General features: G+C 46.0%; 1 protein-coding gene across 3 annotated transcripts in view; it reads left to right on the top strand.

Annotated features, from left to right (window-relative positions):
- MGRN1 (mahogunin ring finger 1) overlaps positions 1–16,631 on the top strand; it is a 57,007-nt gene that overhangs the window by 10,995 nt on the left and 29,381 nt on the right. For all 3 annotated transcript variants that reach the window (XM_050906235.1, XM_050906234.1, XM_050906236.1), the window contains exons 3-4: positions 561–649; positions 6,881–7,027. In XM_050906235.1, the coding sequence (XP_050762192.1) occupies positions 561–649; positions 6,881–7,027 (236 nt within the window). The remainder of the gene's footprint in view (positions 1–560; positions 650–6,880; positions 7,028–16,631) is intronic.

The raw sequence follows: 16,631 nt of genomic DNA, 5'->3' as shown, positions 1-16,631 counted from the left end.
GTCTGAAGCATTATCGTCCTTTATTTAAAGGGCAATCTGTGAGAGAAGGTCTCTTGACTGTAGAATAGAATGAGGCCCCCCTGTCTCTTTTCTTTTCCAGAACATTTGCCCTGTTGTTTCAGAACAAAAAGTGTTTCCCTGAGTAATCCAGGGCTTCGGCATGCTGATTAGCAGTCAAGTCACTGTTTGCATGCTGTAACACACATGAAAGAGCTGCATTTCTTCTGCTCAAGCTGGAGGTGGTTTCTTTAGTGAAAATAAAAGCTTGTGAGAGCAAGGGTTTCCAGACTAGAGAATTCAGGGTGCAGAAAAAGAGCTTATGAAAATGCCCTTTGTTAAAGTGCGTACTCCCAATATGAGCTGGGCCAGAGCAGGATTTTCACCCTGAAACATGCTTGATTTGTCTGTAAATAGAATTCTCTATTACTGTTCCTTGTGGCTGTTGTACTGAGTACCCTTAAAGGTAGATTTTTCTTGGTTTGGGTAAATTGTATGCCAGGTAACATGCTGCTACCTTTTATAGTGTAATAATAGGAGAATTATTTGCCTTTTTGTTCCAGTTTCCCTATGTAACTCCAGCTCCACATGAGCCAGTGAAGACACTGAGAAGTTTGGTGAATATCCGCAAAGACTCTCTCCGACTTGTGAGGTACTGTTATTGCCTGAACCTTTCATTTTATTCAACCCAGCGATCTGTCATCCAGAGCCAAACTGTATTTGATAAGGTTTTGGAGAAATAGCTGAATTCCAGATCCTTGTTGCTAGATATGTCCGGAGGTTTCTGTGTTCCCTTGTGATCAGAGCTTTCAGGTGGTTTATATGCTCCTTATCCGTAGACTTGAGCAATCTGTGCTTCCAGACAGGACCAGTGATGTATCTGTCTCTACAGGACAGACTAGAGTGGTAAACAAAACCATGAAATCATTAGCATGAACGGAAGATATTAGTCTGGTCAATAAACCCTACAGACAGATTCTTTTTTGCATTCTTGTGCAAGGAGAAGCCAGAAAGTAGCTGATTCTGGTGCAAGTCACAGGCCGGGAAGACTGATTGGTCTTGAGTGAAACTTCCTTAGGTTTCTCCTGCCAAGATAGTTTGGTCCTAGTGTTATGCATTCGTTTAGATGGCTTGTGTCCCATGCATAGGGAAAGGAGGTCTGGATAATCATGGAGATCTGTTACCGTTCACTGCTCTACACTGAGATCTAAAACAGTACTAGCTGGATTAAACGCAATGGCTAACACTTCGACCTGCGGCTGCCCTCTTTCAAACAGATGGCTGAAGTACAGGGGCCCAGCATACAGTGCTTTGTTTTGGTCTGAGTGACTGGGCAGATGTCCAGGCAGAGCATTTCTCAAAGATCCTTGAGTCGCTCTGAATTCTGCGTTTCAGGCGCAGGGCTGGAGTACTGGCAGGGGGCCAGCTTCAACTCTCAGCCAAGGTGGTTCTGGGAGCATGGCGTAACGTGAGTAACTTGAGTCATAACCACACAAAATCCTCAACTTGTTTTTATGTGAAAACTGAAGGTTGGTTTTTTTGTTTTGTTTTTTTTTTTTAAATGAGCAATACCTGTGGTTTCAAAACTGATTGAACAGGAAAAGAGGGAAGAACTTCTGAAAAAGTAACCATTGGTAAAGTGCTCTGAATGCTGTCTGGCTTTTTCAGCTAAAGGGTGAAGTACTTCTCTAGGAAGTGGTCTTGCTTTCCTCCCACACTTGCTGTGGAAAGGGTATCTTGTTCTCCTTGCAAGCATCCATGTAAACAGTCTAACATCTCTCAGAAGCCAAATGGGAAGTGGCTTTTTCACTGGGAGAGGCCTTGCTGTGAATGAAGGAGTTGGTGGGGTTTAGTACGTACAGTTCTGTCATTCTGCTTTCTGTGGTTGCACGTCCTGCCCCCCGCCAAGCAGAGCTGCAGCTCTGGACTATTCGAAGTATAGTGTCCATGGACCTCGACAGTGTCTAGGTTTGCATCCATCTAATTCCTGGTACTATCAGTTCTTTCTCTGCCTCATGAGCTCTCACAGGCTCTTCTGCTGCTGCTGCTGCTGTGTTAGTGCTGACGACAACACTGCCAACATTACTCTCTTTAATTTTGTACTGATGTAGACCCAAAATGAGATTTTAATTGCCAGTCCCCAAGGGCACATTCTGTCTTGTGCTTTTCTACCGTTCTGGACTAGAGGCTTTTCCTTTCTCCCTCTGTGCACGTAAAGACACTTTGTGCCCTCTCCAGCTGGCTTATTCGCAACCAGTGGTTGAGGCTTGCGCATTCTTTCCAGAACTAGTTAAGTTTAATTTACCACCTCCTCCACCAAATAAACTGATACTGAGCTGAGTGTCTAGGTGTGAAGTAGGTTCTGATGGTAAAGTCCTCACAAGCTTTTTGTTTTTCCTTGTGTTTAATTGAAAATTCATTGTTCACCTGTGAAGAGGGTGTTGATCCATAATTTGGAGTGTAGGGCTTTATGGAGGAATATGAGGAAATGTCCACTTTGGGCTTCCTGCCCGGCTCTGGCCAGACAAAATTCTGAGCTTTGCCAAATCCTGAACATTTACAGCGGCTTTGGAGAGAAGCAATAAACCTGTGGATATTGGTGTTGAAGTTCTGAGTCTTCGACACCTCGTGTGAGTGCTTGATTTCTAGCAGGATGAGACTCTCTGAACCTCAGAGGAGGGTAGCATGAGTTTTGCTGTTAACCACTAAGAGAAAAAGACTGCCTCATGTCTGTCTTGTGTCCCTCTTTTGGCCCTGGATTGGAAGCTTTATTTCAGAGCTGAAGTACCTGATGGGCTGGTACTGGCTATTTACTCTTACCTTGAAAGCACTTCCAGTTGCAGGAGGAAGATCAACTCATGAAGCAATGTGTTTCATGGAAAAGTTGCATCCTGGGACAGCCTCTCTGCTTCAGCGTGGGCTTTGGGCTTTGGATAGCATTGTGGAACAACAGTGCTGAAGGAATCAGCAACTATAGAAGTTTGGGAATGTGTCTGAAGCAGCAGCAATATCATGGAGAGTAGTGAGACCACCAAGCATTTTGGATAAGGGCGTGAGAGGGAGGTGGATGGTAGGGACCGAGGGGAGACAGGTGAGTTGCTCTGAGTGAGAGAAGGGAAACCCCTTCTCTTCTCTCTCCAGCACAGTGGGGCTGACCTTGATCCTTGGAGCTGTTCATCCCGCGGTGGAGGTGGTGATGGTGAGGGTGCTGGGACTGCCTGCTCTGCAGCCCTGGATAGCGTTAAACTGTGTACAGATCTCTGCAGAACTGCCAAAGAGGAAAGCCTCCATGTGATGATGATCTCCCCCCATGAAAGTCAATGCTGATAGAGATGTCAGTGAGTTCTTACTTCATTTAATGCCTGCTCTAACACTGTTGTAATGCATATCTCACAATACTAAGTCAAGCAATACTTAGCATTTATCCTGCATGTCTACTAAGTTGTTGGTCAAACTTTTTAATCTCCTCAAAGGATGAAATCTGGTTCGACTTGACCTATTTCTATAAAATTGTCATGGCTGCTGTTAATTATATTTTTATCTTTTAATTCTTTAACAGACAAACAAAAAGTTCCAGCATTTCCATTGTTTTATCCAGAAGTGATGTCAGACCAGGTGGCCTCAGCTCCCTTGGTCATCCTGCTTTGCCTTTTTCATCATAACGTTGGATCAGCTATTTGTTCTCAAAGGTGGTCAGTCTCTTCTGCTCTATACACGTGATTGTGAAGGCTATGTGATTAACTTGTGTGCATGACCGAAAGGCACACCTAGCAAAGTCACTGGTTTCTAAATTTGTGCATGCATCTGTGGCCACCTCACATCAACACTGTCTGTAGGGCTTGACTAAATGTACACTGTAAACTTCAAGTGCAGGTGGAGACAGAAGAGCTCTTGAGCCACCTGAACCGCTCCTGAACCACCTCCTTGTCTGCCATGTCCGTTGCAAAGAAAGAAGGAATGCAAAATGTGTGACTTTGTTTTGTTACTCCCCTGAAGTTACATCCCACTATTCCTGCACCTTAAGGTGGAACACGAGATGTCTCTGCCTCTCAAAGTATGCACCAAAGTAGTCCTTGCTTGTTCCTTGGTCCAGCTACCAGCTGGCATAGCTGCTTATGCAGTCTTTTCTCACCTGAACTCCTTGCTATGTGGCAGACGATTTTCTTAACCTCCAGCACCAGGCATGTTGCAACGGCAAGATGTGTACACAGCCTTGCTGTGACTATCACCATTTAGGCACGTATACCTTGCCCCCTGCTCGAGTGATGCTGTTCCAGGCAGACAGGGCTCTGACTCTCCTACTTCCCAGCAGATGCATCCTCCAGAAACCTTCTCTCCAGGCACTGCAGTTGGTAGTGGCCCCTCAGTGGTTTCCCAGGGCAACAGATCTATTCTAGTCTAGGTTTAACCCCTTTTCTTCTTGAAAGGATGGAAGCACATTCTGAGTGCTGGCAGGGAGGTGCAGAGGTGAAGTTGGGAGCAGGAGGGTGATCTGGGAACCCGTATGCTTTGTGTGACTTCACTGAGAAGACAAAACAGGCAATGGTTTTACTAATGACCGGTTGCTTTTGTGTGATCCGCCCCCACCCCCGGGTCTCCCACCTTGTTACCTGGGGCTGTTACAGGTATCTAGATCTGTGTTGTCAATCTGTAACTCATGCAGGTGCCGGGCATCTCTATTTTAATACCTACCTATGTATGCAGTGAGTATAGGTCTATGAAGTAGCCTTCGTCGGTGCTTGCCTGGAAGGGGTGCTGGTTCTCCCCCACCCTACTTCTTCTGGAAGAAGTGGCAAGTGTATCGTAGCCTGGATCCTTCACTGCCAACCTTGGATCAACGGAGGGTAGCACAGCAAGAGAGAATTTGCAGAAGCTTGTGCTGCTGCTTTCTTGGACACACACAACACTTGTGAGCGGATTGTTGCCATCTGTGTTCTTGGGTCAGTCCAGCACAAAATGTTGATGCTACCCCTGTGTTTCCTAGGCAAGCCTGCCCTGCTGGCTAGAGTGTTTCTTGTTTACAGCCTTCAAGTGCCATGATTTAATTCTTTGAATGCAACTAGCTTGTGTGAAAATACCATCTTGCTCTATACTGTATATTGTATCCAGGCTGCTGCAGATGTTCAGACTCTCAGTTCTTGGGATTTGTCTTTTTTATACTAGCAAGTTGGGTGTATTCTAGCTTGATTTGCTGTTCTGACCTAGGTGAACCTCTGGCAAAAGTCTTTTTTGGAGCTCTCCAAGTCCTTCAGACAGAAATGCAAGTGTATGCTATAGTGATTCACTAGGGTTACATTAGTACAAGTATGTGTGTTAGGTATTTGATTATACTGCTCTTAAATTTTATTTTGCACCTTCTGTATTAAATTGATGAAGCTGAACACTGCATTCTTGTTCAGTGTGGTGTTAAGTAAAATTCATGCTGGAACCCTCTTAATTAGGCAGCAGTTATTACATCTCGGTGAACTCGGTAAATAAGTATTCCCTTGACAATTTTTAGATTGAATTATGGAGGTATGCCTAGCCCATTTCTGAGTATTTTCAGCAGTGCAGCATATTCATCGAGGCTGTTTAATGAAGGGAGAGGCTGACTGATACTGTGAAGTCAGAGATGGTGCCAAGCTTTTCCTGAATAGTTTAGCTGCTTGGCTTTGACCCAGGCATCGTGGCAATTAAGGTAATAATGATAGACAAGTGAGGCTGGAGCTGGGCGGCAAATCAAGCAGCGTTGTACACCTCTCAAAGGCAACCTGCTGCACTCACCATTCCTACACGGTGTGTGAACTAACGGTGTTACCTACAGTCGGTGTTACCTACAGTCGTAGGATTACAGTGGGATTTGAATTTACGTATGAGAAACTGCTTCTGCCCTGCCAGTCAATCACGTCCATTCTGTCTGTCGCTTTGCGCTTCAAGGCAGGGGAGATCTTCTCATGGTGTGGTGTGTTGGCTGCTTGTTCCAGGATCTGCTGGTCTCCCTGGCCACTCCTGGCATGCCATAACTTACTGCTCATCCATGGCCGTAGCTCGCTGCCCTGGAGCTTGCTTTGTACCGCCTTTTTCACCGGATTTGTTACCTGCCTTTTCCAGCAGTAGGGAGAAGGAGTAGTACTGGGCAGTGGGGATCACACAGTGGGATCTAGCTGTACAGTAGCCCATAGCCAAGTTATGACTCACCTTTTTGTTAATTGAAATAACCAATAACTCAAAGAATGAGTTTAGAAGTTATCATGCATCTGTTATGCAGTTGAGTGTGTTAAATTCTGTTCATACAATAAACGTGTGCAAGCTTCAGTCATTAGCAGCATCAGAGGTTTAGTTGATGATTTGTACATTTAAAGGTATTTGAAGTTCCTATATTTGGATGCTTTCTGATCTGAATATCATCTTCTGCGTGATACTGGAGGTGCCTTTTGTTGAGCTTCAGTTCTTTGTGTTACAGAAACCTTGTTTTTTGCCTGTCATGCACCATTTTATTTGCAGAGTTAAAAGAATTAGACTTTAGACTTCTCAGGCCCGTGCAGGATTTCTTTAGCCCAAATACTGAGCCTAATGTGAAGATTTAAAAGGAAGGAGAATGTTTCTTCTCCTAAGGGTTTGACATTCAGCAGTTCACTTTCTTGTCTCATTCTGTGTCCTGGCACTGTGAGGTGAGATCCCTCAACACCGTTGTTACATAATTCACTTTAATAACTTCAGTCAAATCTTGGAAGAACCGTCCTCAGAGGAAAGAATGGACATCTCCTGGGAAGCTCCAGGGGGAAGCCCATGATGCCTTGACTGCCCAGAACACCTAGATTGGAGTACTCTTGTCCTGATTTCCAGAGTGATCTTGATGATATCTCATAAATACATGTTCTAATCCTCCGGCATTGTCTTTCAGGTATAAAGATGATGTTGACAGTCCTACTGAGGAGAATGGGAAGCAGAAAGTCCTGTACAGCCTGGAGTTCACATTTGATGCGGATGCCCGTGTTGCCATCACAATCTACTGCCAGGCTACGGAAGAGTTTGTTGGTGGCATGGCGGTGTAAGTCCTGGGCTTGGGGGCGTGTGGAGGGGTGCAGGAGCTCTCAGGTGATGAGCCTGTCAAAGATCTCTCATTAATCACCCCCAAGGGCAGTGCTGCCACAGATGCTGGAGAGGGAAATCTCTTCTTTTTCTGTTTTGTTTTGTATATTCTGATAGCTTGGAATATTACTTTCACCTCCCTCCCCCACATAGCCAATATTCTCTCTTGTTCCCTTTTTGGTTTGTTTTTTGGGTGTGGGGAAACCATTCTGTGGGCAACAAAGGAGACGAACTGACAGCTGTATGCTTTGTCAGCAAGATGTTCTATGAAATTAAAAAAAACAACCACCCTTCCCTTCAAATACTACCTGTTTTTTCCAGATCACCTAACTCCCTGGATTTCTGTGTTCTCTGTGACGAGAGCATCTGGGCCACCAAAGTAAAGTTCAGTGTGACATTTACATAGCGAGTCTGTGGAACTGAGGTCCACCCAAAGCCCCTTTTGGGATAAACGACCACCTCAACACATGTTGTTGTGAGATGGCTATCAGGAGGATTTACTGCCTGAAACCCTGTCTGTGTGTTTCCTGCCAGATACACATATTAGCCTTTGGCTAGCTGTGGAAAGAATGGTCAAAACATCATACATGGAGTCTTTCTCATATCCTGGTAGTGCATCCCTACAGATTTCAAAACCTTTTTATCTAAATCGGCACGTTTAAACTATTCCAATCAACACTGTATCCCGTAAGACTACGAAAAATTTCCTCTCTGTATTAAGAGCTAAGGTGGCTGAAACGTGCTCTCCCTGGTGTGAATTGGGTACACGTGAGCTGCTGGTATGTTATGGCAGGCTTCCGATGGCCATGGGACAAAGAATTCTTTTTGTTCTATGGGTAAAGGAAGCTTCAGGCTGCAGAAGCTCTTGGCTTCCTCTAGTAGAGGCTTTTGGCTGATCAGCGGCTCTGTGCACGTAGTGCTGACGGCTTCTGCAGTGGTGCTCTGGGGGTAAACTTACGTTTTATTGAAGGGATCTGCAGAGGTTTCAGCAGGGAGAAATATGTATGACAGACCATAAAATGGCTTATGTGTTTTACGCAAAGTATAAACATCCCACTAATGATCAATGAATAGTGTATTTTTAGAAATGAGACAAGCTCAATTCTCCCATCCAGATGTGCATTCCTCCAAACTGGAGGATATCCCGATCCAGAATTTTTGTTTAGGCCCCGTCTCTTCTTCTGTTGAGGCCTATGGCTGCCTTTATTTTGGGGAGGTAATAAATTAGCTCCTTTTAAGTGCTTGAAAAATATCTCTCGACAAACTCTGAAAACGCTTTCTATTTAGATCCAGTTTTTCCTGAGCAGAGCTGAATGCAGCAGGATGCCTTAGAAATCCTGATAAAGTTTCCGTGTTCTGTCTCTTAGGTCCTTAGGTTTCCTGTGAATTTAGTGCTAGTGAAGGTGTTGGAATGGCAGCCTTGGAGATTGAAGTCCTCTTTTCCTAATACAGGTACAACGTGGAGAGGTGGCCAGTGTCCCTTGTGCTGCCCTGCAGTGTTCCTTGTTTTTTGACCTAAGAAGGAAACCGTCTACGGGCTAATGGGGAGAACTGAGGGCCTCCATGGCCAGGGTGGATGTATTTGCACTGCCAGACTTCAGCCATGGCTTAAATTAGCAAGTCTTGTTTTAAATCTTGATTTTAATCTTGTTTTGCATATTCACTTGTTGGTTTACCTTGAAGGAGAATTTGTTTGTCACTGGCCAGTAACAATGAAACATCTGCATTTACAACTCGGTGTAAGCTTCTTATCAAACTTTGTGCTACATTTTACAAAGAGCTTAAGTCTGTAAAGAATATGCATATAATTTAAAATGTATTTTTTCAGACTGCTAGTTTTGCATTTTGTTATGTCAAAATGGCAAAAAAAAAAGTTATTCTAAAAAGAAAAGATACTTTTTTTTTTAACCTATGTCTTGAACCAAGCTGTGTTGGGATGGAAGTGCAACTGAATCACCCGAGACCAGCAGTGTAGCATTCTTGTTGGTTAAACTGCTCTATGTTGGACTCTTAAGAGGCTGTCTTGTCAAGTTGTGCCTTGAATAATAATTGCTTAATGGAAGTATTATAGTTACCGAATATAACTAACTGTTTCTGGACAGAGTGTGTTTTCAGTCTTCTGTAACTAGTAGCTCTCCTCTCAGAACTTGTCGGTTGATTGGAGGAGGAAAACACAGTTTCTGGTTCACTTAAGAACACGTTTTACTGAAATTCAGTGCCATGCACTAAGCCAGTGACTGTCACCAGTGCTGTTGTCTGTTCTTTAAAGCTTATGCAGCAAACATGAACTACGTAATTGCTTTTTAAATTTAATTTGAACAACTCCTAGGTAGAGTTTCTGAAAGTTAACTCAACTGTCAACTTCAAAGAAAAATACTTTTTTTTAAATATGAATTTTTTTAATCCACCCTGTCCATGGCTCACTGAGAGACGGATCTCTGTTCAGATGGCGGAGGAGAAGCCTTTGTTCATGAACCCTACCTGCCTCTGCATGAAACCAGGATCAGTAGTCAGCAGTCGTTACCTCGCTAACAAAATCTAGCTAGCAATACTGTGCTGCCCTGCTAGGGTGGCAGCAGTCCCCAGTGCACTAAACCTTTACATCGAAAGTCAAAGCGCTCGGATTCAGCTCTTGCTTCCACTGCTGGCCTTTTATTTAACAAATCATACTTTAATTTCCCCATAGTACAGGAGTGATGAACTGTCTGTCTCTGCTCTGGAGTTCTTGGACAATAAATGGTATATAAGTGTGGGGTGTGGGGGGCTGCACCAGAAGCCAGGGAACCTTTTGGAAGGCATGATCCTGATTTCATGCAGATGTGTAGGTAATAAGGGCTGGGGGAAGTGAGATACAAATATAGACTTTATAAGCTGCTTTAATTCAACCCAGGCTATTTTTCCATGTGGAAGTGGCTCGTGAAGCACGTCTTGGGGCTAGTGCAGCTGCCCGAAGTAGGCATCTCTGCTTCTCTGGATTTGCTGGCTGCTAGTAAAAACCTTTTGAAGCTCTGATTTCAGCTTTGCAAAGCAATTCTGAAAGGGCAGTGCTATAATTACTTTGATTTATTCTTTTCAAATTCTAGTGGGAAAAAAAAAAATCTGGGCTGCATTCTTAGAGCTCTAAGTGGAGCGAGTACATTTTTAGTGCATTAATAGGAATGCCGCTTCCCCCTGCCTGGGCTGGTAGTTTTCCTTTTTCTCAATTTCTTTTGGTGCTAACAGCTACATTCAAGGAACAAGCATGTGCAAAAGCTGCACTATGTATAAATTCAAAACTTTTCTATTGCTGTGTCCAGCACTTGATTGGGAAGAAGATGCTCTTTAAAACTTTTTTTTTTTCCACTCTCCTAAATTGATGCTGAATCCTAAAATGGGAGAAACTTTCTGGACCCTTGTCAAAAGCAGAAATTTTCTCCTAGTCCCCAGCCTGCAGCATGGCTCCTTAGAAGCGCTAAACAAGTTATTCTTGCTTCTCTGCTGAAACAACCACTGATCCTGATAGTATCAGCGCTCCTGCTCATGTGAAACTCCTGCTAGGAACGTTGTTATGTTCATACAATTTGGGGTGAGAAGAGGGAGGGGAGGGAAGGTGGCTCTCCCTGTGCAGAGGCCTTGCTTGTTGTAGAGCCTCTGCTCATCTGAGAGCCACAACGTGCTGTGTGTCGTGGGCCTGCCTTCAGGATTAGCTGGTCTCCGTGACCAAAGGGAAGCCTTTCTCTCTGCAAGCCAGGAAGCTTCCTCCTGGAGTTGTTTGGGCTCTGTTTAAAAGCTGGTAGCTTTATCAGTGTGTGCTGCCTGTCCTAACCTGTCTCAAAGGAGTGTTCAGCAGACTTTCCCAGGTAATCGTGCTGAGAGATATGCTCAGCTGTACCGTTTCCCAGCCAAGATCTTGGGAACACGTAGCTCCCAACTGCTGCCTGCCTCTTGTCCTGAACCGTTGAACTCTTGAGTTTCACGGGGAGCTGTATTCTCACTGCTGTGGGACCGCAGCTGACCAGTAAAGTCTGGAGAACGCGAATGTGTGGCTGTTGGCGATTATAGAGGTGTCTTCACCTCTGCTGTCTCATGCCCAGGGGAAGGTACGCAGCACTTTCTGGTGCTACTGCAGATATCTGTAGAAGCCCCTTGGATGAAATGGAAATTAGTTTAAATCTAGAGGGGACTGCTGCTCTCACCTTCTGAATATCTTTTGCCCGGTTACTTTGTGGTGAGCCTAAAGACTCTTTAGAGTAAAATACATTAGTTCTCAGAGGACCAGCAGGTGCAGTACCCCAAGGGTAGCAGAGACCAGATCTGCCTATGTCCAGAGTCTCTTTAATGGCATGGAATTAGCGGTGACCTGCCTCTGAACAAGACCCCCAATATCCTCAGTTTTATTTATTTTTCTGGTTGTGTCCATTTTCTTGGGTTTTGGAAATTGTCAAACTGTTCCGCTGTGCTTCTGTTTCCTGTGGCCGCCCCCCCAATGAGCTTTAGCACAGCGTCTTCCCCGAGGATCCACTCTCATCTTTGGTTAGTGGTGAGTGTGCTCTCAGGGAGTTGGTCTGTGATCTGGCTGGCTTGGAGAGAGCGATATTTCTCAGTTTGTCCTTTTCTTTGGCTTCAGCTTCCCAGCAGCTGGGTAGAAAGCAGGGAAGACCCTGGTTGGGGAAACCATTGTAACAGCTTGACTGCTCACCTGTGAGGACAAGCCTTGCATTGCTTAGTGTCGCTGAGGCACAGCAGTACCTGTCAGCTTCAAAAATGTCCTACAAACGAAGAGAAATTTGCTGTCAGAATCCGTGATGCTAACTGGGTTTTAAGACCAGCTAGTCAGAGAGGCAGCTCCGTGCCTGCGGTAGAGGCGATTGGCATGTGCAGCAAGGAAGGGTTCAGCCGTCTCGGCGAAAAGGTGGTGACCAGGATGGGCCCTATCTAAATGGCATGAGAATCTCTGGCTTAGCATATAGGAGGCACAAACATGCAGGTGTGCGAGCTGTACATCGACTACTCGCTAGTGATTGCCCATAAGCATGTAATTTCCCCCCAGATAAATGAGAGGGTACTCCTCCTTGCATTTCCATTGCAGGGCTGGCAGTACTCCGTAGCAGCTCCTAGGGAATAGCTGAAGGACTCCCAGTTCGTAGCCTGCCTTCTCCTGCAAACTGGTTCACGCGTTCGTACCCTTAGATGTCTTTTGTTTAGGAGAGTGGTATGTTTTTTGGAGCAGGCTGCAGAAATGCTCATATTCTCCTTTTGTGTGTGCTCTACGAATGCGTCCTTTCCTTTTCTGGCAAAAGCCTTGATGTGCACAATCTTAGCCTGTTCCTGGGAGGGCCCCCGGGACTTTTCCAGCTGTAGCTATCCTGCTGACTAGCAGGAAGGATTGTGTAGTTAAAACATGACAGCAGCGGTTGTTTCCTCAGGGGAAGAAGTCAAACCAGCCCTGTAGCTGGAAGCACTTAAAACAGCCAGCTCTAAAGACATGAGCAATCCAGGCAGATCAGGAGCTGATGATAAATAGACATGAGAGGTTTGAGTTTTGCAGCCCATTCTTATGAAAAAGATCTTCCTCTTTGGACAGAAAAGGTTCTCTTCCGTATCCTAGTAATGTTGCCAAGCTCTGTTTTCTCATTATAAAGAGAAAACACAATGAAAATAGGTCAGTCTAGCTCTGCAATCCTTGCCCTTTTTCAGGGCTGTGCTGTTTGTGTTGCTGATGCACAAACGGGTGTACTGGATATATATATTTTTTTTTTTTTTTAAATCTCATTTCCTTGTTTATTTTGCAATGCCTGCTACACTCATTGCAAACATCCTACCGCAGTCTTTTAAGCTGATGGTGGACGTGACACTGCAATGATTATATATTCTGTCTGCATGTGGAAGTTTGAATAGTTGGTTCACAAAATGAAATCCAACTGAAACGGGTAGCTCAGCGCATGGCTGTTTTCACTAAAGCTTGCGTAGGAGAGAGAGAGGCACTCAGATATTCCTTTGGTTATTTAATAGCCTCTGTCTATTCAGGGCCTTTGAAAGGTGCTCTTGCTGCTCTTGGCTGTGGACTGTGGTGATTAATATGAATTCTTTGTGCAGAGAGATTTCTTCTGTGTGAAGAAATCAGAGGCGAGTGCTGTTTTTTGCTGGGCGCAAGCCTTTATAGCCGAAGCCTGCTTTGATCCAGGCAGACACCGGTCCCCAAGGGAATGCTGTAGTGTGCAAAGTTCACAGGCTGGAGAGCTAAATTCTATAGATTTCACCGAGCAGAAACACCCTCTGTCTTCAATGAGAGTTCTGGCCTTTGTGCCTCTCTGTGTAGCTGTTGTGTAAGCTGCCAGCTTTGAAGCCTGGCTGGAGCCCTGAGCGCGGTGCTCTCACCAGTAAGTTCAGCAGCTGAAGGCAGACCTCTGCAGGTGCTGGAGTGGGATATGGGCGGCAGGGTTTCAGCTGCGTGGTAAGGTGTTTGTTTCCTCCTGGCCTGGAGTGGAAACTCAGTCCTGGGAGGAAGCAGGAGGGGAGGAGGAGACTGGCAGGGACTGCAGTGCACCAACTTAGCACCCGGTTAACCTCCAGACTCTGTGTGGGAGCCTCTCCGGGCTGGATCTTGCCTAACTCTGACTGAGACCCAGGGCTATGGTCGTCTTATATTTTGGTAGTGTTTCTTTTATCAATAAAAATCACTTTGAGTTGAGACACTTGTTCAACTTCCCTCTTCACCGAAAGCTGACCTGTGAGATCCCGGCCCAAAATGAAAGGGGAGTGTGCCGGTGGGAGAGAGAGGGGGCCAGCGTGCTTGCTCCACATCAACTCCTGGCCCCTTTAAACACCAGCAGAACATGACTGGCTCCCTCGTCATCATCTGTAAGAGGACGTGGAGCCTGTCAGGCAGTCACAGCCTGCAGCAGTGGAAGAATTGGTTCCTGAGTGCCCTCTAAAGCTCTCGTGTAACTCTGCCTTCCGTAACTCTGCCTTGTTCTCGGTTCACTGCAAATTGCCCTGCGACATGCGTAGCTGTTACTAAAGAAAGAGGACTCTTATTTTGTCCACAGGCTCTTCAAAGTGCAGACTGTCTCTCAGCTGTTACTAGTCAAAAACGGTACCTTGGGGCAACGTTGCCACATGCATCCTGCTTTTCTCTGAGGCATGGGGTCTGAACAGTGCTCTGCGTAACTCTGAGGCAAGCTGGCTAGGATCCTCGCTTGGTGCTTCTCAGTCAGGGGTCCCAGCGTGCTTGTGGTAACAGGAACTGTCTTTTGACTGTCCGAGGCAGCCCCAGTGCCAGGCAGAGCTGAGCGCGAGGAACACAGCAATGAAGAAGTCTGCACGAGTTGGAATTGGTGACCTGCTGAGAACTTCCCCAGGCGCTGATCAGGGATGAGCGAGAGGGGGAAACCCCCCCCCCACATTCGTGTTGTGTCTCCAGAGCATGTAGCAACAGAAGTTTAACTCTGCTTAGCCAGAGGTTCCCAAACACTAGCGTGCCACTGGTGGCTTAGGGAGCTACCCAAGGTCTGCCGGTGCCTGGTAGCAAGTCTGGACTGTGTACAGGGAGAAGCCTGCGTGAGCCACAGGCTGAGTTTCTCCGTGCGGGCAGCGAGTTCTCAGCTGATGGTGGAGGAGTGAGACTGGGGAATAATTTTAATTTGTTTCCTGTTCTGTCAAAAATCACTGTGATGTAGTCACAGGGCTTCTCATCTGCCGGTTCTCCGATACACCGCTGGTTTTGGGGGATGGAAGGGTTTGACATGGGGGAGGAAGGAGTCGGTGTGGAGTGTAAGCTTCGCTTTGTGGGAGTAAAGGTGTGTCAAAGAGCTTACAGGAGGAGATGGGCTGCATGAATCCTGAAGACAGAGATGGGGGCTGCTGCTGCAGTTAGCAGTGTGGTACCTTGTGTTGCTGGTGATTCTCATGCTGTCAGGGGTACCTGAGCAAACAAACAGGTTTTAAAAAAAATGTGACCGGGGTTTTCTGTTTGGTCCTGACCTAATAGGACAGACCCCACTCCTCCATTGTCCTGAGTTGCTAGTGATCGCAAGGTGGTTTTGTTAGACCTCCCGTCTGGATGGAGACCGGGCCCCGTGCAGTCTGAGAAATAGTAGCCCAAATATTCAGATTTCAGCCTTTATGCAGGGAGAGGCAGCGTGTTGCTTTTCTGCTATCCTTTATTCTTAATACATGCTCTCTTTTTCTGTAGCACATCTCCACAGCTCCACAGAGCTTCTCCACTATTGTTTGCTGTAAGCAACACAGCAGCACAGGCAGGGAATAGAAGACTTATGAATACAGCAGATGCTGTCCAAAAGGGCTGGAGATGGGTAGAGACCACTCAGACACTAACATGCAGGATGCTTGCTTTGTAACAGCTTGCCAAGTTGTCCTCCCGTGCAGCACAAGGAGCATGTACTTGTGCAGTGGATCCTGTGCATCACCTTAGAAAGATGACTGATCTCTGTGGCAATCTGGGGTCACCAGCACTTCCAGGGAACTCACCAGGCTCTTGGCCCACTGGTGCTCGGCAGCCTCAGCACTGGCTGCTGTCTGGAGGTCTCCAGCGTTTTCTGGGTGTTCAGATCCAAGTCTGACATGCATTTTGGCAATGGGGGCTAGGCAGTCACGCAGTCCGAGGCATAAAGCTCACTTGGTTCACTTGGGGAAGCCGCCTGATATTTTTGTCATATTTTTCAGCTCAGAAAATCTATGTACTTGGTTTATTTCTTTTCTCAGGGGTGGTGAGAGCAACAAGTCTCTGTGAGTATTGTTCTACTGTATCCTCCTTGGAACAGCGTTACTTGTTTTCCTGTTGTAGACTGGTTTGGGCTTCTGGTGCTGTAAGTGCAGGTCCTCCGGCCTTCCTGGCACTCATCATCAGCATGTTTACACCCCTTTCCCAGGGCTGCTGTGGTGCATGTCATCCAGGGAGTCTCTGACCTCCACTCTCTCCTCTGCACTTCATTTCCAGTAGGTTCCTGACTTGCTGTCACCTTAGATAAGTCACTCTTCCATCCCCTGCTTTCCCAGCTGTAGAGGGAGAATTGTGCCTCTCTGCAGAGCTGGAAAGCTTTGAGAGCGCCACAAAAGGAGCTAGATACAGGCTTGCCCTATTCATTGTGCTTGACAACTCAGTAAATAAAACTTCACTCAATTGCTCGCTCTGTAATTCACACATAAAAGACCTGTCATTCTGATCTCTCCCACACCATGCTTTAAATGCAAAGGATGGAGTGAGACCTTCTAGTAAAGCAGCACAATTTCAGCACAGTGCAGAATGGTCTTTGAGGGTAAGGTATTGTCATAAATAACGTAATGCACCTGCCTTGGCAGGAAGAGCGGAGTGCACGTGGTGAACCTGGCCTTCATCACGGCCTTCCAGAATTTAATGTGGATCTTGTGAAACTTGATAAGCCTTCTGGATCTTCAGAGGGTGCAGGAACTACACTAGCTTTCCAGAGAAAGGCAGCAGTTCATTCCAGTGGGGAGCCTGGTTTTCCCTCCTGGGGTTTGAGAGGAATTAATAAATATTCATCATCTTCTGGTATCCAGGTTCTTGTACCTTCAGCTGCAAAATGCATCCTAATCATCGTGCT

The sequence above is a fragment of the Gymnogyps californianus genome, chromosome 15, assembly GCF_018139145.2.
Source record: "Gymnogyps californianus isolate 813 chromosome 15, ASM1813914v2, whole genome shotgun sequence".
NCBI classification, from domain to species: domain Eukaryota; kingdom Metazoa; phylum Chordata; class Aves; order Accipitriformes; family Cathartidae; genus Gymnogyps; species Gymnogyps californianus.
This window is presented reverse-complemented; position numbering and strand designations above follow the sequence as displayed.